We start from the raw sequence: 27,715 nt of genomic DNA, 5'->3' as shown, positions 1-27,715 counted from the left end.
GAATTGTATTTTCCAAGCGCTTAGTACATTGCTCTGCACGTTGTAATTGCCCAATAAATACGATTGAATGAATGAATACGGTGTGCAGAGCGCTTAGAAAGTGCGCGGCACATAGTAAGCGCTTAGCAAATACCCTGGTTACTATTATTATTAAAGGCTCCCCTCACCCGCTTAGAACAATGCTTGGCACATAGTAAGAGCTTAACACATACCGTAATTATTATCCCCTCCGAGCCCGGGCAACTCCCTGGCAGGGGAAGGAACCTGCGCCCGTAGCTCCGCCCCTTAGCACAGGTGCGCCCGCGTTCCATAAAGCCCCGCCCCGACCCCGCCCCTCCGGACAGGTGCGCCCGCGATCCATAAAGCCCTCGACCAGTTGGCTGGACACCTTGCAGGTGGGACTGAGTCAGTCAGGAAAGGCACCGTGGGCACTTGGGGCCTCTGCCCACTGCCACCCACCAGCTATGGGCAACAAGGTGACCCGGGGGGACTTCGAGTGGGTGTATACAGACCAGCCACATACCCAGCGGCGCAAGGAAATACTCGGTAGGTGCTGGGGTCAGGGAGGTCAGCCTATACAGGTGTCCGGGGGAGGGTGAAGGAAGCAGCAGAGAGCTTCGGTGGGTCACGGGGCTGGGGCACACAGCATGTCATTGGTTAAGGACTCTGCTGTCAGAGGGAAGTAATTCCTTGATTTTGTTTTTCAAGTTGTGGTGCTTTTATTGGGGAGGAAAAAGAGGCTTTGTGTTTCATCCTTTGAGGACTGGCTTTGGCTAGTAAGGTCGTCCCTCGTCCCCTTTCTTTTGAATTGATTCATTGGCTTCATGCCTGGAATGTGAGTTTAATTTGGGGTGGCTGGGGTTTCTCTGGGATTGTGTCCTGGAGAGCTCAGTGGAAAGAGCCCAGGCTTGGGAGACAGAGATCATAGATTCTAATCCTGGCTCTACCACTTGTCAGCTGTGTGACTCTGGGCAAGTCACTTCTTTGTGCCTCAGTTACCTCATCTGGTGATTATGACTGTGAGCCCCATCTAGGACAACCTGATTACCTTGTACAGCCCCCCCCCCCCTGCCCTTCCAGGGCTTAAAGCAGTGCTTGGCATATAATAAGTGCTTAACAAATGCCATCATCATCATCATCAAGGTGTTCCAGGTGGTTGCTGACCCTCTTCCAGGGGCACAGTGCTTGGGTAGGGCTTACTCCCCAAATCCAAGGGGAAGTGGGTGAGCTGTCCCTTTCTGGGTTAATCTCCTTGTTGGTAGAGTCATAGGGCTGGATACTAATCCTTTTGCACCCTTTCTCCTCCCAACCCATTTCTCCATCCTGGGGAGTTCTCACCCATCGGGAGTTTGCCAAGTCTCTGACAAGGGGTGTTGACTGGGTGGGAACCTGAGTTGAGACCTAGTTAAAGGAGGAAAGTGGCATAGGTATCGATGGGCATGATCCACCTCACTGTTCAATGTAAACCCAGCCTGGCCTTGGTATGTGAGTCACTGGCTTTGTTGGTGGAAATAACTAGAAAGCCTCCAAAACAAAGGTGTTGTTAAAAGAAGGTTCTGTTCTCATTCTGTGTGGTCCTGTTCTCATTCTGTGTGCACTTGTACGTGTGGGTATTGGTCTCTCCCTCATTCCCTCTTGTCTGTCTTCTTTTCCCAGCACCTTGTCCTCTTCCCACACCAATTCCATATCAGGAACTGGTCTTGGGTCATGTTCTGAGCTGGTTTTTAAAACTTTCCACCAGGCTAAGGTGGGGCATTCAGGAGGAATTCAGAAAGAGCAGATCATTTTTGTTGTAGAACTCAAACTTCTGAAGCAGCCAGGGAATTTCACCTCCCCTGAGAGAAGGGGAGGGGAGGCAGTTCTTTGTCAGTCGATCGATCAATCAATGGTATTTTTGAGTGCTTATGTGCAGACCATTGTGCTAAGTGCTTGGGAGAGTAGAGTACAACAGTTAGATATGTTCATTTCCCTTAGTGAGCTTACAGCCTAGAGGGGGAGAGGGACATAAATATAAATAACTTATAGTACATAATTTGAAAATATGTACACAAGTGCTGTGGGATTAATGTTGGTATTTAAGCGCTTACTATGTGCAGAGCACTGTTCTAAGCGCTGGGGCAGATACAGGGTAATCAGTTTGTCCCACGTGAGGCTCACAGATAATCCCCATTTTACAGATGAGGTAACTGAGGCACAGGGTGAATATCAAGGTCACAGACCCAAATGCCCAGGTGACACAGGGAGAGGGAGCTAGGGGAAAGAGGTCTTAATTGAGGAAGGCCTCTCGGCGGCAGTGTGACCTCAATAACACTTTGTAGGTGGGGAGTGTGGTGGTCTGGTGTAAATGACGGGAAAGGGAATTCCATGCTAGGGGGAAAATATGGGAAAGGGGTCGGTGGCAAGATAGATGAGCACAGGGCACAGTGAGTAAACTGACACTAGACCATCAGTGTGTGAAGACTGGATCCTGCCTAAGCCTCCTTTCCTCATCTCCCACTCCCTTCTGCATCACCGTGACTTGGTCCCTTTATTCATTTCCCTCCTTCCAACCCCACAGCACTTATGTACATATCTGTAACTTATATTAATGTCTTCCCCCTCCTCTAGACTGTAAGCTCATTGTGGGTAGAGAATGTGTTTGTTATTATATCATATTCTCCCAAGTGCTTAGTACTGTGCTCTACACACAGTACTCAGTAAGTACATTTGAGTGAGGAGATACATGAGGTACGATGGGGCGAGCTGATTGAATGCCCCAAAGCCTACGATAAGGAGTTTTCCCCCTTGATGTAGAGGTTGCTAGGCAGCCATAGGAGGTTCTTGAGGAGTGGGGAGACATGGACTGAACTATTTTTAGAATAATCAGTGCAGCAAAGTATGGACTGGAGTAAGGAGAGAGTGGAGGCAGGGAGGACAGCAAGGAAACAGATGCAATAGACAAGCTGGGATAGGATTGGTGTGGTAGCAGTTTGCTAAAATTCCCCCTTTCCTCTCCAATCAGTGTGTGAAGTTTGAACGGACAGGTTTTGGTGATGGACAGAATATGTGGGTGGAATGAGTGTGATGAATTGAGGACAATGCCAAAGTTAGTGGCTTATGAGATAGGGAGGATAGCAGTATTCTGTACAAGTTATGGGAAAGACAGGAGGAGGACAGGATTTGGATAAGAAAAGGAGTTCAGTTTTGTGACATGTTTAGTTTGAGGTGTCCAAGGGACATCCAGGTGAAGATGTCCTGAAGACAGGAGAAAATGTGAGACTGCAGAGAAGGAGAGAGATTGGGGTCGGAGTTGTAGATTTGGGAATCATCCCCACAGAGATGGTAGCTTGAAGTCATGGGAGCGAATGAATTCTCCACGGGAGTGAGTGTAGATGGGGACCTAGGACTGAGCCTTGAGGGATGCACCCCCTCCACCCCCCACCACTGACAGAAGGTGGGAGGCAGAGGAGGAGCCAGCAAAAGCAAACTGAGAAAGGGGCAATGGAGAGATGAAAGGACAGTGTCAGTGAAGCCGAGGTCGGGTAGAATTTCAAGAAGAAGGGGCTGGTCTATGGGGTGGAAGGCAGCTGAGACGTCTGGGCGGATTAGGATAGAGAAGAAGCTGTCAGACCTGACTAGAAGAAGGTCATTGCTTACGTTACAGAGGACTACTTCCATGGAGTGAAGAGGCCGGAAGCCAGATTGGAGGAGATTAAGGAGAGAATGGGAGGAGAGGAAGTGGAGATGGTGAGTGTAAACAACTCTTTCAAGAAGTGAGGAGAGGAATGGTGGGAGGGAGCTACGGGGTTAGAGGGTTTCCTTTAAGATAGAGGATACCTAAGCATTGTCACTGTCCACAGTGTTAGTTGCCAGCCTCTTGCATACTGGGTGCTTTATTAGATGCCTCTTGTGAGCAGGGTGCCTGAAATGAATGCCTGGGAATGTACTTCCATCTTAAAAGCTGCTTGTGTGTGGGTAGCTAATGGTTGGAGAAGGGTGTTTTGGCACCACAGACAAATCCACCGAAATTGGACAAATCCTCAGGTTCCACTTTAGCTGCACCGGTGGGAACAGGATTTGAGAACGTATATTCTCATTCCTGCAGAACTCCATTTTAAACTCTTAATGCACCGTCATTGCATGACTTCATTTGTAAGACCAGCTGTGAACCATTCTCACAGGGGCTGGGCCCTTTTTTGCCTATTATGCTTCTAAATTTCACTCTCTGCATAGTAGTGCAGAGCTTGCAGACACGAGATTGTCAGTATGAAACAGAACCATTGCTTACAAACAACAGAGGGAGGGACCAAGGTTGGGAGAGGCAGTAACTTGTGGTAAGAGACTCTTACCACAGGTTATTGAGAAGCAGTGTGTCCTAGAGGAAAGAGCATGGGCCAGGGAGTCAGAAGACCTGAGACCTAATCCTAGCTCTGCCGTTTGTCTGCTGTGTGACCTTGGGCAAGTCACTTAATTTCCCTGTGCCTGCTTCCCTCATCTGCAAAATAGGGATTCGATACCTCTTCTCCCTCCTATTTACACTGTGAGCCCCATGTGGGATGTGATTATCTTGTCTATCACAGTACTTAGTACATTCTTGGCACATAGAGTTTAACAAATACCATTATTATTATTCCTATTTAAAGAAATCTATCAATCAGTCATTGGTATTGATGATGATGATGGTATTTGTCAAGCTCTTACTATGTGCCAAACAATTCTGTAAGCTCTGGGGTAGATATTAGGTTATCAGGTTGCCCCACGTAGGGCTCCCAGTCTTAATCCCCATTTTACAGTTGAGGTAACTCAGGCATAGAGAAGTTGTGACTTGCCTAAAGTATCACAGCTGACAAATGGCAGAGCAGGGATTAGAACCCACAACTTCTGACTCCCAAGCCCGTGCTCTTTCCACTAAGCCATGCATGCTGCTTTATGGAGCACTTAGTGTGTGCAGAGCACTGTACTGAATTCTTAGAAGAATTTGATACAATAGAGTAGAGATGTTCCCTTCCCACAAGGAGATTACAGTGTAGAGGGGGAGAAAGGCATTAAAATAAATTATGGATATGTACATTAAGTGCTGTGGGGGTGAGGGTGGAGTGAGTGACTACCAGTTGCTTAAAGGTTACAAATTCTAGTGCAGGCATGATGAAGAAGGGAAAGGGAGCTGAGGAAATGAGGGCTTAGGCAGGGAAGGCATTTTGAAGGAGATGTAATTTTATCATCCAGAGTTTGCTTTTTCCAGTGAATGTTTCACTTGGTTAAATTCCCTCAAGCTCTGATTACTACCTTTAGGTTAGAGATGTGATTCCTCCCTTCCCTAGTCCGGGTTACCCCCTGCCATGCCTACCTTCACTGGGAGAGGAAAGAAGTATCTCTAGGTGGATGCTTCATTATCAGTGATATTCATGAAGTGCCGCTGAGTGCAGAGCACTGTGCTGAGCACCTAGGGAGTACAACAGAAGTAACATACTGTTCCCTGCCCCCAAGGAATTTATTATCTAGTGACTGCTTTCTAAGGGGAGCAGATCTAGTCCCCAATTACTGGAGGTAACTTGAGGGCTTGTCTCTGTGGTGCTTAAAAATGTTCTGCCTCCATTTCCAATTTTGGGGTGGGAGTGGCCGGTGTCCCTGACATTCTGCTGTGGAATATAAAGCTGCCCTTGCTCCTGGGTATTGTTGGGAAGGATGAATTAGGGGGATGGCGTAGATTGACAACCAGATTGCCAGATCTTTGAAGGTAGGGTTTACACCTTCTCCCTGTTTTGTAATCTCCCAAGTGCTTAATACCGGGCTCTACACAAGTAGTTAATTGCTCAATAAATTCTACTGATTAGGGAGAAAGATTTGTGGCTTCCAGGGTTTGCCCATAAAGGCCAAGGCAGTGTTGGAGGCCAGGGGCTGCTTTCGATCTATCAAAACTTTCCTGTTGGAAGTGTGAGGTGGGAGGGAAGGTTGAATGACGTGGGCAGACAGGCCTCACCAAGTTCACCAGGATGGCGGGGGCATGAGGGGTGGGAGTCTCACACTACAGTAACAGGGCTGAGGGACAGAGGAAGGCCCTTTTAGCATCAGACTTCAGGCCATTAGGCAGAGGAGAAAGGTGATGAAGACAGAATGGGATGGGTTGGGGGAAAGAGGAGGGGGCAGCTCTCTGAGTCTGTTGGATGAGGTGGGTAAAGGGTGCTTCTTTCTGCTCTTCTAGCTGTTCCTCCTCTCCCCATGGTGAGCCTCTCCCTCAGCTGTTCCTCCTCGCCCCATGGTGAGCCTCTCCCTCAGGGTGGGTGTGTAGGTGACCCCTTGTAGGCTGTATCTTTGGCAAATTGGCTGTTGCCTGGATGGAAAATGGTGCTGTAGCTTCTCAGGAATTCAGAAACACAGTTCATGTGTTTTGGGTGTGCTTTTGTTTTTGTTTTTTTAAAGACAGAGGGGCTCTGTTGAAGACCCAGAATGATCATCGATAGCATTGATTGCAAGGCTGATGCTTGGCCTAGTGGATAGAGCACAGGCCTGGGAGTTAGCTCTAACCTGGCTCCACCATCTGGCTGTTGTGTGACCTTGAGTAAATCACCTCACTTCTCTGTGCCTCAGTTACCTCATCTGTCAAATGGGGATTAAGACTGTAAGCCCCACATGGGAAGTGGACTGTGTCCAACCTGATTCGCTTGTACCTAACCTAGTGCTTAGTACAGTGCCTGCCACATAGTAAGGATTTAACAAATATGATTTTTTTTTTAAAAAAAAGCTTCCTGGGATGAACAGTAGTAGTAAAAGATTGGTCTTATTTTATTGATGGATGCTTATTCGGTGGTTCCTATAAGTGCTGTGGTAGATTCAAATCATCAGATTGGACAAAGTTTGGCTCCCACGTGGAGCTCACAGTCTCTGTCTGAGGGAGGGAGAACGAGCATTTCATCCCCATTTTACAGATGAGGAAACTGAGGCCTCAAGAGGTTAAACGACTTACCCAAGGTCACACAGCAGGCAAGTGGAGAGCTGGGACTAGAATCCAGGTCTTCCTACTCCCAGGCCTGTGTTTTTTCCAATGAGGAGGGAGACAAATGGACTTAAAAATACCATAGAGTAGGAACATAGACACCAGCAATAAACAGTAAGCAAATGAAGACTAAATAAAAAGGTCATGAAATCCCAAGATGGAAGACTGGCACTAACTTCCAGACCAGTGGCTTGTTTTTACTCTTGTGTTCTCTCCTTTTGAGACATTTTCTGGTGGCCCAGAAGATACTGTACGCACTTGGATAGGATTGACCACCTTTCTTGTACATTGTTGACTTCTGAATGCAGGGATTCAATCAATTGCTGGTATTTATTGAACTCTTTAAGCGCACAGGACCCACTTGGCAAAGATACCAATAACGCAAGGAATATAAAGCTGCGGTCTATAAGCAGATTTAATAGGGAAGCATAATCACACCCCAATCAGCCCAGGAAAATGCCGACACAGCTGCACGGGAGAACTGCGGGGAGCATGACAGACCGTCAGTATCAGTCGTGATGGAGTCTCAAATTCCTCATTCACGATTCCCCAAATATATTGTATAAAGTAAACAAGCCATGTTTACATCAAGCCATGACCTTACTGTATGGGAAGTGCATCACCACCTACTCTATACACAACTCAAGGCCCACAGTGCTCCCAGGGCTTCCTCCTTCAGCGGTTCCTCTGCTCCTTGCAGCTGGTACATTTCACTTATCACTGGAAGGGTCGTTTTGAATCTGGGGCAGGATGTAGGGACCTCCCTCCCAGGAATGGGAATCAAGGGGCCCACAGTTCTCGGGTTGGCACCGGGAGACACACCGTGCTGTGTTTTTGTTCAGGTCTCGTGCACAAGATTGGTTAAGTGCCACCAAGGGCCCTCCTCTTTATTATTCCATGGCATCCATCTTTGCACTCCACCTTTGACACTTTACCAATCATGAGGAGCGGCACTTCTGGGCATCGAATATGCCAACAGCAGCGAACGTAAAATAGGACAAAGGTAAACAGAATAATTATGCAAGCAAGGAAAATTCACAAACCGAGTTTGCCCATGAGTGAGGACATCCACTCCTAGGGATGCTAAGCGGTGCTCAGTAAGTGGGTCCAAAATGCTGTATCGTGGACAATTATGTGAAGTGTTGGGAATAACCATTGTCCATATGGCTGCCATTTCCTGGTTAACTTCTGTTCCACCTTGATGGGAATGGGGCCTATCACATCCCCCAGGCTGTAGTTGTGGCTCTATCCAGGCAATATGCTAAGTGAAAGAAGCAGTAAAATAGAAAGCCATTGCAACAACTATTGAGAATGAGGACAAACTAGTAGTATGTATCAAAACATTCCCCAGCTTACCTGCCAAAGGAGAATTCATTACATGGCCTAATGGCTGGGCTGACCTAGCTTATCTAATTTGCTAGCACTTTAAATATCATGCATGAATATATCGGGTCTAATCACCCAAGGCTATTTAATGCCTCATCCGGTGGCAGCAGGAGGCATGGACACCCAGGTCAAAGTGAGGTCTACAGATGTACAAGCAACAACCAACTAAATGACCCTTCTTCCTAGCAGTGTCAAGGCCCCTACCTATACTCTGGGTAGGGGGGAGTGTTAAACCAGCTGAAAAAAGTCCCATCCCATTACAAAAAGCTGTTCCTCAATGCCAATTTATACAGAGGTATCTGGCTGGACTCAGTTATTTTCCACTCTGGGCCCTTGCTTTGCTCTGTTTTTTTCCTCTCATTAACTCAGGGGAATGGGTGAATACCACTTCCTTATCCCCTCAGGGTCAGGAGCTACAATCGAGGACATCGACAACATCTGCTAACCCAAGGATAGTGGAGGGTGGGCTGTGCCCGTTTTGTGCTAAAGGCATCAGGCTAACAAAATGGAGTCCAGGCCTTTACATTCCATCCCGCCAATGTTGGTGTCCCACATTTGGCCACCTCTTGAATTCTAGCCACCTGGGTTACTGTGACCATGGGCTGCCATGTCCAGCACATGGAGTCCCTTGCCTGGTCCATTGAGACCCTGCCCAGAAGAGGGGTGACTATGGTTGTGTGTTGTTTGAATGTAGACAGATATATGTAAGCGTGCTTTGGAAGTGGTTTGCAACACCACCTTCCTAAAAACTGGTTAACAAATGCTCTGTTTTGCAAAAAGGTATGCCCACACATTAGCATCTGTGCCTTGTGCCGTGTCCAACAGTAAAGCAACGAGGTACAGAGTAACACAACTGCCTGCAGCAACAAGAGAGTGACAATGGGATGCAGGGCCCACTTTAATCTTGTCCTTTGCCACAGTTGTCCTTGACTCTCCTATTTAGCTGAGGACCAAGTATCTGGACCAGGTGGTCTGGTGGGAGCATGTACCCTTCTCTGTTGGTTGCCCATCACTGCCTATATTTGAAGACAGGCTCTCTGGCAGGTAGTTGAGCCATGATCCTTTTTCTGGATCTGTCTGGAAGCCAATGTTTCCTACTGGACTAAAACCTAGGAAAATACATACTTAACGATACAATTGTTAGATAAGTACCTAGCAGCACCATATGGCCAGATGCAATTGATGAAGTTTGAAGTACCAGCTTTTCCCCAATAATACTTAACAAGAGCACATTTCCAAGTATTAGCCTTCATTAACTTTCCATATCTCTGGAATCTGAGGTCTAAAACCTTCCCTATCCCTTTAAAAGGAAGCACAATTGCAAAGGCAAAAACAAGCATCCAGATTTTTTTACATATCAATAGTATTTATTGAGTGCTTACTATGTGCAGAGCACTGTATTAAGTGCTTGGAATGAACAAGGCAACAGATAGAGACAGTCCCTGCCATTTGACGGGCTTACAGTCTAATGGGGGGAGACAGACAAGAACAATGGCAATAAATAGAGTCAAGGGGAGGAACATCTCGTAAAAACAATGGCAACTAAATAGAATCAAGGCGATGTACATATGATCCTATACCACTCAGAGTGACAAACTTGATCTGCTCCTAGATTTTCACCAGACTACTGCAGAGACAGAATGCAGGGTTTTCATTGTTTTAACCCTTAACATAATCATTTCATATTAAAGGCCATTTGAACCAAAGGGCAAAGTAACAAACAAATATGAAGAGATAAACTCAGTTTTAATACCCGTAATTTATGATGCTTAGCAATTAAATCTCTCCCATGTGTGCAGCTGCCTCCCTTATCACAAACTTCTAGATTAATGGCTGACAAAGCTTTTCAGTCTAATCCTCTTCCAGTTAACCCTTAAGAGTAGTTTTGAGAGATGGGGTTTTTTATGAATCTAAAATCCCTTGTCAAATAATAAAATTTCCCAATCTTGGGTACTTTTCCTAAGAAATTTATGCAATGCAGCAGGTCTCCCTGAGTCTAAAACTGATTTCTTGGGTTTTCTTTTAACTCCCATTTGCAAAAAATAAAAATGTAATTTATCATTTCAAATTCTCCCTTTCCAATCTTTAGTATTACCTTTTCAGAACATTTCTTTATACTAAATTTCCATATTCCTATTTTCCCAAAATTATATAAAAGGAACACGTGGTTTTTCTTCTTTACATTCCCATTTTTGACTACACATTGTTAGTTCCATAGTGAACATATTAAGGCAGATTTCCTCGTTCAGACCATCACATTTATACCAGCCAGATATAAAGCTTTGTAAGCAAGTCTGTATTCATCTTGTTTACAGACCTCTTTCATCAAATTAGCAAAATCCACGAGTAGTACAGTAGAACTTCTGCTATAGTAATTGAATTATCACCCCTATGGGCATTAGGGAAGTAGCATGGCCTAGTGGACAGAGAAAGGGCCTGGTAGTCAGAAGGACTTGGATTCTAATCCCACCTCTGTTACTTATCTGCTATGTGACTTTGGGTAAATCACTTAACTTGTCTGGGCCTCAATTATCCCAGCTGTAAAATGGGGATTAAACCTGTGAACCATATGTGGGACCGGGACTATGAACAATCTGATTAAGTTGTATCTACCCTAGTGCTTAGAACAATGCTTGTCACATAGTAAGCACTTAAAATACCATAATTATTATTATAATTCCAAGCCTGAGAATAATTTCAGATTCTCCTCTCCCAATTACCTCCTTAGAATTTTCACACTGAATCAGTCGAGAAGTAACTTTTGCCAACAATGAGATCCATACTTCACAATAAAACAAGCTAATCATTTGCTTGAGGGAGGTGACTACCCTCAAACATATTTTCCCTTTTGATCTTCTAAAGTGATAACTCCAGCCACACTTTCAAACTGTCGAGCTACCTAAATTCATTTAGGAATTTCTCCCCGCAATACACATTTTCAGAACACTTGCCAGTTTATTTAAAAATTTCTCTCTCTTCTCTCTCTCTTCTCTCTCTCTCCTCTCTCTCTTCTCTCTCTCTTCTCTCTCTCTTCTCTCTCTCTTCTCTCTCTCTTCTCTCTCTCTTCTCTCTCTCTTCTCTCTCTCTTCTCTCTCTCTTCTCTCTCTCTCTCTCTCTCTCCACACACACACACACACACACACACACACACACCCCCATCATAAGGTGTTAGTTTCCCTCCCCTCCCAAAAAAACAGATGCCTAAATCCTTATTCAAAATTCTCATTCCTTTCCGCCACGTACAAGTTCCCTTTCTATCCAAATTCACTCCCCTAATATCTCCTTTAGGGATGACTCTTCAAGGTTTTCACTCTTTTCCCATCTTTACATATGTAAATACTCTTACTCATTTCTAATCCATATGCTCATTATCTCTCTATAGGGATAATCTCACTCCTTGGACATACTTACACATGTTTGTGTGTACACAAACATGAGACTGGGGGTGGTGGGGACAGGAGGGATGGGACCTTAATCTAAACACATTCATATAGTCTGTGTGGTACCTTAAATCAGAACTCAGATGTTTTTCCTTCACCATCAGTGACTTCTCTTCATTCAGGAGAGGCAAAGGGGCCTCTAATATTCTTCTTCCAGGGACTTGGGTATCAGATTACAGCACCAACTGTCTGGATCAGACAAACACTGATTTTTCTTGAGATGCTCAACTGCAATTTATATTTGGTTAGTACCTATCTGAACATAAACTTCACAAATTGAACTTCCCTTTTGTGAGGACTATACTTACTCATCTATAGAACTTCCGTTTCTGGAGGACTTTTAGTCAGTTCAGCAAATTGAACTTCTCTCTAGGAAGGAATGAACTTAGTTTTGTGGTGATCTTTTAAGAGCCTCTGATCCTTACCTTTGTTGGTATCCCACAGCCTCCTGCAATGCAGCTGCGAGAAGTATGAGGACAGCCTTCTTGTTCCCCCTATTGCTACCCAGTGCCTCCCCTGGGTCTCAAGGAGGGTATCATCTAGGATGCATAGAGCAGTCAGCTGCAGCAGCCGCCCTAAGTCACCTGCTGCCTCCCACTCGGCCTTTCCTCTAGTTTCCAGCCAGAGTCAGTCCATCCAATCCTCTAACTTGCTAGGGGTTAGTGTCATTGCCAACTCTAACTCCGGCTAGACAATGGGAGCTGTCAGGCCCGCCAGCTGTGGTGAAATCGGTGCCCACTTCCATGTGTCTGGCCAACCTGGTATGCGGCCTATCTCCGAGATCCTTTTTCAATGTTTACTCCAAGCATTAGCCCTGGGCTCTGCTCTTCAACTGGTCCTCTCTTGAAACCGTGGGCCTGAAGACAAAACTCCTGGTGCACTTGTCACCACTGAGAGAGTTGACTGAGTGCTGATGCTGTGCAGATACCTTGGTATGAAGCAATTAGGGACTGTGGGAAGGGATGGCTTCTTAAGACTTAATCCTGCTCTCAGTTTCCCATCAAATCCCAGATAATCACAATGATAATTGTGGTATTTAAGTATTTACTCTGGGCCAAGCACTGTCCTAAGCACTGGGGTAGATTCAAGGTAATCAGAACCCACACGGGGTTCACAGTCTAAGTAGAAGGGAGCACAGGTATTGAATCCCCATTTTTGCATTCAAGGGAACTGAGGCTCAGAGAAGTTTAGTACTTTGCCCACAGTCACACAGCAGGTACATGGCAGGGCCAGAATTAGAAGCCAGGTCCTCTGATTTCACTCTTAGGAAAACTCCGTTTGAACTATAGCCTTCTATCTTGCTCTCAACCCAAAAGCAAATCTGGAGGCTCTTTCACCTAGAAGGTTTTGATCCCAAGTGCAGCTGGAAGGTCAGCTGGGGAGGGGAAGTACTGGAGATATCTCTGGGCAGTTTGACTGGAGGAAGGGTGGGGAAATGGAGGGTAGAGGTTCAGGCTATCACTCAACTTTAAGTGGCGAAACCTCCTATGGAACCAGTCAAGATGAAAATCTTTTTGTGTGAGCAAGCTAAACAGTAATCCTGCCTCCACTCCTTCTCTCAGTACTGATAAAGATCCCACCAAATCAAAAAATGAGACTGACTCTTCTTCAGCACCTCCAAACTGAAATCCTGAGCTCCTTGAGTAAGGTTAGCGCAGGGTCCTTCCTGCTGGGTGTGGATAAAGTAAAGCCAACATTGACCTCTTCCTCACCCCTGTGGCCTGTGCACTTTAAAGCATGGAATGGATATCCTGCTTTCAGCCCTCCACAGACAGGCTCCATTTTTCCCTAACCAGGCTGGTATTCAAATCTTCCCTTTCCCTGTCCGGGAACCTTTCTGAGCTGTGGCATGCAAAATACTGCAAATGGTTATTTTGAGCCCAGGGCCCTAGCATGAAGTTTAAACTGGGATAACAGAGTTGGTGGTCTGGCCCTTGGACACCTCCTGGGTGACTGCTGGAGATCAGTCAACCTCTCTGTCCTCAATTTCCTCAGCTGTAAAATCAGGATAGTGACCTGACTCACTGGGCTTTGGGCTGATGAAATGAGATGACTGAAAGCATTTTGGAAAAGTACACGCTCTTCCAGGTCAACATATTTTTCCTTTCTCTCTAGACTCCCTAATCTGTTTGCTCCCTTCCTTGTTTGAGTGGCTTGTTTTCTACCACAAGACAGGTTTAGATCCTCACTAGCAACAGTTCCCTTGTGTGGGGATGACACTTAATTTACTTTTACGAGATCTCCACTGCCATTTCTTTCCTGAACCCCAGACCCCATCTATTACCCAGGTTGCTGCAAAAGGGGAAAAACTGACATATTTTCTGCATCTCCTCTGTCGATCTTCCCTGCCAACCCCTGCCCCCACAACTATAGAGAAGTACTATTATTATTAATAATAATAGTCATATTTGTTAAGCGCTTATAGTATGCCAAGCACTGTATGCCATGCTCTGGGGTAGATACAAGATAATCAGATCCCATATGGAGCTCACATTCTAAACTGGAGGGAGTCACTCAGTAGGTAAATGGTGGAGCCGGGATTATAATTCAGGTCCTCTGACTCCCAGGTCCATGCTCTTTCTGTTAGGCCACTCGGCTTCTCTATGTAGCTTGGTTGGGTAAAAAGAGGTACAGAGGCTAGAGAAAATGCAATAGAAAATAAAGATATGGTCCCTGCCTTCAAGCAGCTTGCAATTTAATGAGCGGAATCCAACAGATACAAATTTACTTCCCGAGTAGGAAGGGCTCAGGACTGGCATTTGAAAGACCCAGGTTCTAGTCCCAATTCTGCCACTTGCCTGCTGGACAATCTTAGACAAGTCACTTAACTTATCTGCACTTCAGTTTCCTCAACTATAAAATGGGAATAAGAGAGAGTGTAAACCCCGTGTGGGAAAGGGGCTGTGTACAATCTGAGAACCTTGTATCTACCCTGGCGCTTAACATGCAATAAACACTTAATGTTATGATTCTCCATGACTATTATTATTAAACAGTAGGAACATGAGGAAGATCAAAGTTAGAACTGGTAGTAGCAGTAGTTTGGAAAGACGAAGAGATGATGAATGGATGCGTTGTGGATAATATGTCACACCCCTTATGCTCTTGTCTTTCCTTAAACAGTCCCAGGAAGATTCTGTCTTATCCAACACCAAGTTGTTGCAGCTAGTGTGTCTCTCTCTGTGAACCATAACCCCATTCCCCTCCACAGCTCTTGCTTCCTAGTCATGTGCTCTCCTTGACTCGCTCTGACTTGGGACCCCTGTTTCCAAGAGGGTTTTCACCTTCCCATCTGGTCTGCCCCGCCTAACAACTTTTCCTCTGCTGTTGTGTCACCTCAACTTTGCTCTTCCTCCACTCTTCCCACTCCATAACACTTATGTATATATGTATATATCTATAATTCGATTTATTTAAATGGGGATTAACTGTGAGCCTCATGTGGGACAACCTGATTACCCTGTATCTACCCCAGCGCTTAGAACAGTGCTCTGCACATAATAAGTGCTTAACAAATACCAACATTATTATTATTTATATTAATGCCTGTTTACTTGTTTTGGTGTCTGTCTCCCCCGCCCCTCTAGACTGTAAGCCCACTGTGGGCAGGGATTGTCTCTATTGCTGAATTGTACCTTCCAAGCGCTTGGTACAGTGCTCTGCACACAGTAAGCACTCAAATACAACTGAATGAGGGAGGAGATCATGGTGACCTCTCTGTTTTGTGAGATTGAGCCTCGAGAGACTAGTCTCTGCCCCAATTGACTGAGGGATGTAGTGGGTTTTGATAAGAGTCCTTCCCTGCTCTGTGGTCGAAAGAAGGAGAGGCTGCTGTGAGGTGGAGGTGGGGTCTGCTTTGAGCCCCAAAGTGACCTCCAAAGGGACATGCCAAAAGGGCTTGGCAGTGGGGACTTGGCAGTGGTGATCCCAGGCCAAGGCAGAGAGAATGGTCAGAGACCTTATCAGGAGTAAAACCTCAAATGATTGAGATTCCACACAGCAGCTATTAAAGTTCTCTCTCTTCTACTTATCTAGTCTCTTCTCTCACTGAACCCTAGCTTGAACTCTTCAGTCCTCTCAAGCTAACCTTCTCACTGAGCCTCATTCTAGCCTCTCCTGCCACCTACCTCTTGCTCACACCCTCCTTCCTGCTTGGAATTTCCTCCCACTTCACAGCTGACACCCCACTGTTCTTTCCATCTTCAAAGCCCTTCTTAAACCATATTTCCTCCAGGAAGCCTTCCCTGATCAATTTCTCATCTCCCTACCTTACATTCTCCCCCCAATTACCACTATAACAGTTTTGCCCCACCTAAACACATGAGTACTCCCAATCCCCCTCCCCCAGCATCTTTATATATCCAAATACTTCCCAACTATAAAAACAACAATTGTTATACTCGTTAAGTGCTTAATATGTGCCAAGCACTGTTCTAAGCAGTGGGGGAGATATAGGACATTCGGGTCAGACAGAGTTCCTGTTCACAAGGGGTTCACAGTCTGAGTAGGAGAGAGTAAGATTTATTCCCCATTTTACAAATGAGGAAACGGAGGCACAGACAAGTTAAGTGACTGCCTGGGGTCACACAGCAGACAAGTGGCTGAGTAGAGATTAGAACCCAGGTCACCTGACCTCCAGGCCTGTGGTTTCTTCACTAGGCTATGCTGCTTCTCAAATAAATCTGTAATTTATTTTAATGTCAGCATCTACCTCACTAAATTATGAACTAAACTCACTATGGGCAGGGAATGTCTATCAACTCTACTGCATTTTTCCAAGTTCTTAGAACAGTGTTCCACATACAGTAAGTGCTCAGTAAATACGATTGATTGATTGACTGTAAACTCCTTGAGGTCTGGGTTCCTGTCTATTAATTATATTATACTCTCAGAAGCAGTATAGTACTCTGCAAAAAATAGGTTTGCGATAAATACTATTGTTTGATTATGGGGAAGTTGAATGAGATGAACTAAAGTGAGGTGGTTGGGTGTGTGGGGGGATGAGAAGAGGGAGACTCCTCACCCCCTCCAGACTGTAAGCTCTTTGTAGGCAGGTAATGTCTGTTATTGTTGTATTGTGCCCTCCCAAGAGCTTAGTACAGAGCTCTATATACAATAAGCAGTCAAATACAATTGAATGAATGAATGAGACAAGACAAGACCCCATCTGCCTCAGCTACACCTGCTGTGAGAGAAGCCAACACCAATATATGGAGACATTTCTCTTGTACAGCCTAAAGGGTTATACCTGACAAGGCGGTTTTTATGCAAATTTAACTGCCAGGGTTGGGCCGACCAAAAAGGCTCTGGGCTGGAACCCCGACAGGCCTGTGATTCTAGTGCAAAAATATCCCCCTCTCCTTCCTGCCTAGGAGGAATCTGGATGACCCAAGAGCCCTGGAGGCAGACTTCAAGTCCAACTTACCTCTCCCTTGTCCTATTCCAACATCAGAAACCAAAGCCAGGGGAAAGGACTTCCTTGTTGTTCCATACATTTGCCTGCCAAGGCTACAGCTCCTGGGGAGCTAGGGGAAGAATGTGGGCCAGCAAAGAGCTGAAGGCTTTACTGGATTGAAGTAGGGAAATGGTCCAGGCACAGCCTAACGACTGTTGACATCCTTCAGCCTCCGACTGTCCGGTCAGGAGAGGAAATGGGTTTCATTCATTCATTGAGTTGTATTTATTGAACACTTATTATGTGCTATACTAAATGCTTGGGAGAGTATTATATAACAATAAGAAACCACCTCGGTTTCTACTAAGGTGGGGCAGTCTGTGGGATTCTATGGAGTTAGGGTCTACTTCAGCTGCCAAGGAAGCAGCATGGCTCAGTGGAAAGAGCATGGGCTTTGGAGTCAGAGGTCATGAGTTTGAATCCCACCTCTGCCACTTGTCAGCTGTGTGACTGTGGGCAAGTCACTTAACTTGTCTGGGCCTCAGTTACCTCATCTGTAAAATGGGGATGAAGACTGTGAGCCCCACGTGGGACAACCTGATTCCCCTGTGTCTACCCCAGCGCTTAGAACAGTGCTCTGCACATAGTAAGCGCTTAACAAATACCAACATTATTATTATTATTAAGGATGCATACAGGGAAGGGGCAAGCCCAAGGCCCCAGAGTATTGACTTTGAGGGGGCAAAGGGGCATGGGACATCTGAGGATTTTTCTATCAGGCATTGTCCTTTCTGTATTTTTCTTTTTCTCTTCTCTCCTGTGAGTTGCACAGTGGCTAAAATGGCAGCTGTCAGTGGTTTAGGAGTTTGGAGAAGTGTTGGGGGAAAAGGGGGACAGGTGGCTATGGGGATCCATGCTGGGCCAGATCTAGTCCATGCCCAGTTCAGCATGGTAGTCCAGACTTGAGGAGAAGCAGCATGGCCTAGTGAAATAGGCGTGGGCCTGGTAGTCAGAAGGGTGTGGGTTCCATTGCCCAGATCTGCCACATGTCTTTTGTGTGACCATGAGCATGTTACTAATCTGCTCAATGAAGCCATTTCCTCATCTGTAAAATGGGGATTCCAAACCTGATCTCTCTCCCCCTTAGACTGTGAGCCCCACATGGAACAGGGACTGTGTCCAACCTATCTTGCACCTACCCTAGTGCTTAGTACAGTGTTCTGGACTGTGGGCAGGGAATGTGTCTACCAACTCTGTTATGTTATATTGTAATCTCCCAAGCACTTAGTGCAGTGTTCTGCATACTGTAAGTGCTTAATAAATACAATTGATTTGATTGGCACAGAATAAGCATTAACAAATACCACCATTATTAATATTAGGAGGAGAGGTTAAAGGACTTGAGACTGATTAGCTGGAATAAAAGGAGGGCTGGTGGTAACTGTCAGCAGAACATAAAGAGGTCTTTTGGGGAGAATGATGACTGGTCTCCTTGTTCACAGAAGAAACTGGTTGGAATCAAAGCAGGAGAAACTTGTGCAGGACATACAGAAGGTCCTTCTGACTGCCAGTGAGCTCAACAGTCTCCCATCTGATGAGATTTCATCCTTCATCTGCTTGGTGGCAGGGAGCTGGACCAGATGACCTTTTTGAATCCTTGTGTGGTTTCAGCAACAATAATAATAATGACAACTGTGCTATTTGCTAAGTGCTTGCTATGTGCAAGCATTGTACTAAGCTCTGGGGTAGGTATGAGCTAACCAGATTGGATATAGTCTCTGTCCCACATGGGACTCAAAGTCTAAGTAGGAGGGAAAACAGATATTGAATCCCTATTTTACAGATGAGGAAACTGAGGCTTAGGGAAGTGACTTGCCCAAGGTGGTGGAAAGTGGAGGAGTCGGGATCAGAATCCGGGTCCTCTGATTCCCAGGTCTGTGCTCTTTCCATTAGGCCACACTGCTTCTCATAAGTCCTTAGGTGTCTCTCTCTGACTTCATGCTCTCTTTCTCTTAGCTAAGTATCCGGTAATCAAGTCCTTAATGGGCCCAGACCCCCACCTGAAGTGGATTGTGTCTGGCATGGTACTGACTCAATTGCTGGCCTGCTACTTGGTGAAGGACCTGTCCTGGAGGTGGCTCTTCTTCTGGGCCTACGGCTTCGGGGGTTGCATCAACCACTCGCTGACCCTGGCCATCCATGACATCTCACACAATGTGGCCTTTGGGAACAAGCAGGCCAAGTGGAACCGCTGGTTTGCCATCTTTGCCAACCTGCCCATCGGCGTGCCCTACTCTGCCTCCTTCAAGAAGTACCACATCGACCACCACCGCTACCTGGGCGGGGACATCCTGGACGTCGACATCCCCACGGACTTCGAGGGCTGGTTCTTCTGCACCCCGGGCCGGAAGCTGGTCTGGCTCATCCTTCAGCCACTGTTCTATGCCCTGCGGCCACTGTTCGTCAACCCTAAGGCCGTCACCCAGATGGAGATGCTCAACGTTCTGGTGCAGCTGGTGGTGGACGGAGCCTTGTACGCCCTGTGGGGTCTGAAGCCCGTGGTCTACCTGGTTGCTGGCTCCATTCTGGGGATGGGGCTGCACCCCTTCTCCGGCCATTTCATCGCAGAGCATTACATGTTCCTGAAAGGTCATGAGACCTATTCCTATTACGGGCCTCTGAACTGGATCACATTTAATGTGGGCTACCACATGGAACACCATGACTTCCCCAGTATTCCAGGATGCAAGCTGCCTCAGGTAGGCCCACCAGGTGGTGAGAGAAGGGGTGGGTGGAGGGAAGGCAGTCGCTGAAGGTCCACGAGCACAGGGCAGGAGGGCGTCTGATATTATAGCTCTACTGGATGAGGGGCTGACCAGCTGGCCACCTGACTGGGGAGACCCCTGTTCAGATTCTGGAGTTGTGGGGTGGAAGGCGTGGTGGCTGTAGCAAGGTTGGCTGCCCAAGAGTGTGCCCAGGCCCTGGACCTCTTCCAACAGGTGGAGAAATCTGAGGAAAATAGTAATAATGATAGTCACTATGATAACTGTGGCATTTCTTAAGTATAAATGCTTACTATGTGCCAAGTACTGAGGTAGATCCAAACAGACCAGACATGGTCCCTGTCAGCCACGGGGTTCACAGTCAGAGTGGGGAGGGAGTAGGCATTTGGTCCCCATTTTTCAGATTAGGAAACACAGCCTCTCAGTGTACCATGATGGAGTCCCCAGGATTTGGGGGTCCACTGGTAAACCTCCATCTTGGCCCCTTGGGATTCAGCGGCCAAATCACTGAGTTGCCCTTCTGGCCCCAGAAATGTGAAGCTGAGGAGATTCCCTGGCTCTCCCTAAGCAACCAGAGTGTTAACTCAGTGATTTAGTAATTTCAGCACAGTAGCTTTAAGGCGCAGAGTGGCGTAATAGAAAGAGCATGGGCCTGGGTCAGATGGATGTTAATGACGGGTCCACCACTTGCCTACTATGTGACCTTGGGCGAGTCACTTCACTTCTCTGGATTTCAGTTTCCTCATCTGTAAAATGGGCATTTGATGCTTGTTCTTTCTGCCCCTTGTGGGACTGTGAGCCCCATGTGGGGCAAGGATTATGTCCAGCCCAATTTTCTTGTAGCTACCCCAGTACTTAGTACAGTGTTTAGCACATAGTAAGGTCTTAACAAATACCATTATTATTATTATTATCACTAATAATATTTAGCCAAGTCAAAGGGCTTGAGGGCAAAGGGGGGGAACTGGAGTCTCCATGAGGACTCCTCACCCCACTCACTGAGGATACTGGATGTTCTCCTTTGGGCCATTGAGCCTCTAGCACTGGCCTCACTGCTGAGTCTCGGCCACCTGGCATCTGGGAGTTCTTTGGCATTGGACTTGCTGCCCCAGGCTTGGGAATGGGCATTTAATGGGTCCTGAGAAGCCCCTTGACTTGTCCCTGCTCCCCTGGAATTATGATACCTTTCTGCCCTCCAGCACCCACTAGGTGAGGGGTCATTGCACTTTTAAAAGTCTGCCCTCTTATCCTTATCTGTCTCTACCTTTGTAAGTTCCTCAGGGAGCTTCTGTGCTACTCTCCCAAGTGCTTAGTGTGGTACTTCCCAATCAATCCATAAATGTGATATTTATTGAGTGTTTACTGTGTGTAGAGCACTGGACTGAGAGCCTGGGAGAGTACAATTCAACAGAGCTAATATGTTCCCTGCCCACAAAGGACTTGCAGCCTATAAGGGGAGACAGACATTAAAATAAATGACAGATATGTATATACAGTGCTGTAAGGCTGAGGCTGAGTTGACTATCAAATGTTTAAAGAATACAGATCCAAGTGCATGGGCGTTTCAGAAGGGAGAGGGAATAGGGGAAATGAGGGCTTAGGGAAGGTCTTCTGATTAATCCATCAATCCCACTGACTGATCAATTGCAGAGCACCTTAGGCAGCTCAAGATTCTCAGGAGACTCAACTCAGGAGAAGCAGCGTGGCATAGTGGATGGAGCACCGGTCTGGGAGTCAGAAGTTCATGGGTTCTAATCCCACCTCCACCATTTGTCTGCTGTCAAGTCATTTCACTTCTCTGTGCCTCACTTACCTTATCTGGAAAATGGGGATTGAAACTGTGAGCCCCACATGTGACAGCAACTGTGTCCAACCCGATTTGCCTGTATCCACCCCAAGACTTAGTACAGTGCCTGGGACAAAGTAAGCACTTAAATAATATTATTGTTCTCTATTTCATAAGCACCAGCAGTGTCACCGGTGGACTCCCTCCCCCACCCCGCCCCAGTCCCTCTGCTTCCACCAGGGCCTCTGGAACAGCCTGCTGGAAGACCTGAGTGCGTGTTGCCCTCCTTGAAACCCCACTGGTGTCTAGGGATGGACCAACCATCCAACATCCCTCTCCATCCCTGACTTTCCCTCCAGGGATCCAGGGTGGACTGCCCCTCCATGAAGCGTTCCAAACCCTACTTTAACCTGCTGACATTTTCAGGCACATAATTTCCCTCGGGAACAGATTCAGAATGTTCACCATCCGCAGGGTGAAGGAGTGCTTCCTTTAGTTTGCTCTGATATTGCCACCCTCCTGGCGGGCAGAATTCCGGCCCTGAGAGTATAGATCTGCCAGATGATACTGACTGGCCCTGTCTCGGTTTAATGAGTAACTCATCTGCCTCGGGTAATTCCTGGAGCAATGCAGTGGCTGGGACTTGAGTTTATTATTAAAATTGGGAACAGGTGTGTGTATGTGGCAACTGGTGGGGGGAGCCAGATAGAAGAGTAATGCCAAAAAGCAGCATCCTTGGGGAGAGGTAAGAAATTCCAAGCTTTGGGAGTGCCAAAGGGGAATGGAAAGATCCACGTTCAGAGAGTGAGGAGGTTTCCTGGATTTTTCCCACCTTAACTGCAAGGTAAATCCCTGGTTTCAGTGAGATTTCCCTCCACATTTCCCTGTTCTTTCCACACGAGGAGGTTGTTATGTGAGGTTCGGGGCATCATGGGCTTTGCTGTTCAGCTCCTCTCAGTGGGCAGCATCCCTCTTCCTATTTTCCTGAGTGTTGGAGAGGGTTTCCTCTCCCGATCAGCTGGTTCCTTATAGGACAGACTGATTGTCAGCTGGTCTGTCCCTTGTCCAGTCCTGGATGCTTTTATGCCCCTGTTAAAGTTTTCAGTGTTTACCGTCCCTCTGTCATGGCTCCAGCCGTGGAGTTCTGCAGCTCTGATGTTGTCCCAGACTCCATGTGGACCTAGGAGAGGAACACACAGGCTCTGGATCAAGTGTGGGAAGGGATTTGGGGGCCCTCTGCCACCCAGGAATGCTCCAGTATCATGCACAATTCACAAACCTCTGGAAAATAGTGGTTACAACTTCCACATGTTACTTGGTGTTCCTTGGCTTTTGGCAACTTTCTGCTTGCTAGGTGAGGCAGGGAAAGAAGTTGAAAATTTAAACTAATCTTTACTGCTTCACATCTCCTCTGCTGAAAGGTTTGGTTGGGGAGGTATCCCCAGAGCTCAGGTAATCAACTCATTTTTTTTTTTAAAAAGGTATTTAAGTGATTACTCTATGCCAGGCATTGTTCTAAGTACTGTGGTAGATACATGCTAAACAGGTTTGACACAGTCCCACATGGGCCATACATTCTTAATTTCCATTTTATAGATGAGGTAACTGAGGCACAGAGAAGTGAAGTGACTTTCCCAAGGTTACATAGCAGACATGTGGCAGGATTAGCTCCTTGCAGGGAGGGATCCTGTCTACCAACTCTGTGGTATTTTACTTGCCCAAGTGCTTAGTACAGTGCTCTAAGCACATTAAGCATTCAATAAATACTATAATTGATAACAAATACTTGTCAGCTGGAAAGCCCACTTCTTGCAGGTAGCTTTCCCTGCTTAGACCACTGGAACCCTGTCTGACCCACCCTCTAACCCTGGGCATGAAACTCAGATCCAGGATTAGGAAATGATGGATGTGTTTTGTCTAGTTATCAATCCTGGACTGTGACCTCCTAGTGGACAGAGGTCACTGCCTGAGTGGCGAGATTTGCACAGCCTCCAGCTTGGTAGCCCAGGCCTGACAGGCCCAGTGCTGGTGATTTTGTTGGCAAGAGAGTTTGTTCTCCCAAGCAGCCTTACACCTGTGTAATTGGGGCAGTGGAGTTGGGGATGGAGCAGTTATTCAGCTGCATCAACAGTCGCTAGGAAGAGGACAGGAAAGAGTAGGGAAAGGATACTTCTCTGAATCCCACCCAGGAGGGTGAGACCTTCATCATGGCTTAGGGCCCATGGGAGGGGGCAATCCTTGCCATGGTTAAGGGCCTGTGGGAGTGGGAGACTTCAGCCATGGCTTAGAGTCTGTGGGAGGGGGAGACCCTGTCATGGCTTAGGGCCCGCCATGGTGGGGCATCTGTTCTGGCCCAGCAAGAGCCCAGGAAGGGTGGACCCAATGCAGCATGCCTCCAATTTCTGTAGGCTGCTGGGGCTGAGAGTGTGGGGGCTAAGAGTTATCTCCGCCAGGGCTGGTCTCCCTGTTGTAGCATGAGGTCTGGTCCCGGCCTCTTTTTCATATTCTCTCCCACACTCACTGTAAACCTAACCATCTAACTCAATAGCCCTCTCTGCTGCCCCGGGCACCTTGCTGCAGGGCCTTCAGTGCCTATCCTACCCATGGTGGGGTGGTGTGTGGGACCCTAGGGTTGTGGGGGCTGGGGGGCAGGGATGGCATGGTCCCTCTGAGCCATGAGGGAGAGGCTGCGTAGCAGACTCAATCTGATACAAAGGAGAGTAGCTGCTGGCCCTGCCCTCTCTTGGCTACTAAATAGGACCTTTTCTATTTCACCCAGCTGGTGGAGGCTGGGTGGAGGGGGAACTGGGGGACCAGTGAGGCCCTGCTCCCTTCAGCCTTTCCTACTTAGCCCCAGTCTTCCACCCCTTCCAGACTGTACCAGCCACTGGGAACCAAACCACCCCCTGGTCTTGTCCAGTGGGCTGAAGGTGGTGGGGGAAGGGGCCGGGGAGGCCTGGGTTGGGCCTGACCCGACACTCTCTGCTCTTTTAGGTGCGGAAGATTGCGGCCGAGTACTACGACCACCTGCCCCAGCACTCCTCCTGGGGGCAAGTCCTCTGGGACTTCATCTTCGACAGCACCATCGGCCCTTACTCCAGGGTCAAACGGGTATGCAAGCGGGCAGAGGATGGTCTCTGACCCTGCAGCAAGGGATTGTGGCCTGTCACGGCGGGGTCCCCCTGCCCCCGGACCTTACTCCAACTCCTCCGAAGCGGCAAAGAGCCAGCCAGCCTGGAACAAGCATTCACCGCTCTCCTATTTCAAGAAGGGATGTGTCCCACTGGCGGTCAAAGTCTCAGCATTTCCCAGCTGCCCCAGCCACCCCTAGTGCCCCTAGTGCCTGGAGCAAGACAGGACATTCTGTGTTGAGCGAGGGGAAGCAGAGGGACAGGGTGCAGGGAGGGAAGGGGGGTAAAATGGGTGGATCAGACCCAGTCCAGCTTGGTCCTGGCTCACGGGCAGGTAAGCATTTTCAGGCCACCCAGAGGGAGGGGGATGATTCTCCTCTTTGGGTTGAGGCAGCGGAACTGGTTTTCCGGCTTGTGCTCCCTGCCCAGGCTACCGGGTGCCCTGGGGGCTGGGCTGTGTCCTCTAACCCACCTGTGTCCAGCTTGCCTGCCGGGCTGGGGACTGCAATCCTGGGCTCCCTAGGTGAACACTGGAAACTGATGTGCTCCTTCCTCAGGTCTGATCATCATGCAGGGCTTTCTTCCACCACCTGCTGGAGTTCTCAGGGCAAGACCCCTACCCTCCCTGCTCCCTCTTCTCCCCCTCCAAGGCTTCAACATTTCTCAGTCCTCCTGCCTCGCCCTTTGAGCAGACAGCTGTAGCACTGGAAGGGTTTTTCCGCCTCTCCCCAAGGGCTGGTCTCTCTCTCCTTTCCCCCACTGCCTATGAGAACAAGTCCATGGGCCCTGACCCTCTCTCCGTTAGACCCTAGATCTAAGCAACTTTCTCCTGGGCCACGGTCTAGGACAGAGCTACTGGCTCTGAAACTCACAGTAGGGTAGTGAGACCCTGTCAAAGAGGCTGGGTAGATGGTGAGTTTCATTCCAGGCAAGGGGTAAAGCATGAAACTCAGCACTTGCCACCCGCTTAGTGTGTCACATTTGGCATGACATTTTATCTGTTCACACATTGTGTGACCCTCAAAATTATGGGACTTACCCTGTTGACCTGTTCAGAGGAAGAATTCTGTACTGGGTGGTTACAGCCAGAATCTCTTACCACCATCCTACCCTTTTTCCAAGCTGAGAATGATCCATCTTTCTCAACTTCTCCCATCCCTCGCTCTGACCCCAACCCCTCCTGGCTTCCTCAGGCCTGAGACAGATCCGTGACCACTCTGCCTTCACCACTGTCTCACTGCTTGCAGCTCAGGAGCCTTGAGAAGCTGTTGTTTGTCCCGAAGGGGCCAGAAACACAATCCCCCTTTACCTAGCTAGAACTGGGTTGACTTTATACGGTCTTTTTTGCAACATGTTACCTCTAGCTAAAGCAAAGGATGCCTGATGTGATCTCCCGCTTTGAGAGAATGCATTGACAGTGTCTGATTTTGCATAGCCCCGGTCCTGAACTGGGCCCCTGGCTGCAGATTTTGCATATCTAATTGTGTGATGCCCCACTGGAGTTCAGTCTGCCTTGACTGTCAGGGAGGTGGCAGATGGGACTTTGACCATGCAGACTCAGTGCTGGTGGGCAGATGAGAGGCCATCCATGAGTGCCTCTATATCCCCTGACAGCTGCCCTCTCATCAGAGCTGAGTCTCTGCCAGTCCTGAATTGTCTTCAGCCGAGGGCTGGGCCCACCTCTAGCTTTCCTGGAGATCTTAAGTGCATGGACTCCCGCTTTCAATCACCATTCCCTGTAGGGTCGGCCCCTTGGCTGGCCTCTGATCATGCCTGACTGAGCCATCGCATGGCCTAGATTTCGTTTTTGAGTGGGAGGAAACGTGGAAACAGATGTGTGGAGGACACCAAATGCAGCTAGCCTTCTCAACATGCTGGGGTTGGGCTGAGTCACATGTGGAAGCGAAGAGCTTGTGAATCTCAGACAGGGCCGGGGTCACCTCCAAATGGACCCTGGTCCATGGAGAGTGGTAAGGGGCTGTGACCAACAAACCTCATCCCTGTACTTCCTGCCAGCCTGCTGCAGGCTGGACCTGCTTCTCCATCTTGGACTGCAGGCCACCCAGAGCCTTGGCCTCCTCCTAAACTGGATTTGCGGGGCAGACCATTCCCGTGGGGATGGGGGCACTCTGACTTCCACAGTGACCCACTCTCCTCTCTGTGTGCCCTGAGAAGGGCCTGCAGACTATCCAGGTGACAACCACTCTCTATTATTCTGAGTCATAGCAGAGTGAGCCAGGAACTCTGTGGCTAATTGAAATCCTTGCGTAATACAGAAAGCTCCTTTTTGTCAAGAGTTTCAGCTTCTTCCTCCATCTTGCGAGGTGTAGGTTTGGGTGTTGATGCTGAGTGTGGATAGAGGCCAGAAAGACGTCTGCTTGGGCTTGTAGTGGAGAGTGAGGTCCCTCTCGGGGAAGGCTGCTTGCTGTCAAGGAACAAGTTGTGACAGGGACTGAGGCTTGGTCCAAACCATTCCCACTGATCAGGCCTTGTGGGGTGGAGGGAGGGGGCAGGGGATCCTCTGGTTCTGGAGGTATAGGGTTAAAGTGTCATACTGTAAAGGGACCCAGTTTGTAAGCATCTCAAAGGTTTGCAACCTCATGTTATAGAGGGAGCAGAACAGGCTGGTTGGGAAGTTTAGTGCACTGAGAAGAGTAAGACCTGGCTCCACTATTGTTAAACCACCTCTTCAGAGCTCCCTAGGATGGCTGCCACGTAACCACCTGGATAAAACTCACCCAAACCAAGGAGGATGGGAGTACTTGCATTCAGGAAAGCTCTGGACACCCACTCCTTCTGCTCTCTGGCTCCCGGCTCCCCT

At 47.8% G+C, this 27,715-nt stretch overlaps 1 protein-coding gene across 2 annotated transcripts; it reads left to right on the top strand.

The window, feature by feature from the left end:
- The first annotated feature begins 374 nt into the window (after positions 1-374).
- On the top strand, positions 375-27,715 carry DEGS2 (delta 4-desaturase, sphingolipid 2). Of its 2 annotated transcripts, none has more exons than XM_001512224.4 (3): positions 375-546; positions 19,211-19,953; positions 24,758-27,715. In XM_001512224.4, the coding sequence occupies exons 1-3, from the start codon at positions 465-467 to the stop codon at positions 24,902-24,904; spliced, it is 972 nt and encodes a 323-aa protein (XP_001512274.1). In that variant the 5' UTR covers positions 375-464; the 3' UTR covers positions 24,905-27,715. The 2 variants fall into 2 exon arrangements, with proteins under 2 accessions (XP_001512274.1, XP_028927495.1); XM_029071662.2 differs by lacking the exon at positions 375-546 and adding an exon at positions 3,708-3,726.

This window comes from Ornithorhynchus anatinus, chromosome 1, assembly GCF_004115215.2.
Source record: "Ornithorhynchus anatinus isolate Pmale09 chromosome 1, mOrnAna1.pri.v4, whole genome shotgun sequence".
NCBI lineage: Eukaryota > Metazoa > Chordata > Mammalia > Monotremata > Ornithorhynchidae > Ornithorhynchus > Ornithorhynchus anatinus.
Note: the sequence above shows the minus strand (reverse complement) of the source record. Positions and strands in the feature narration are given on the sequence as shown.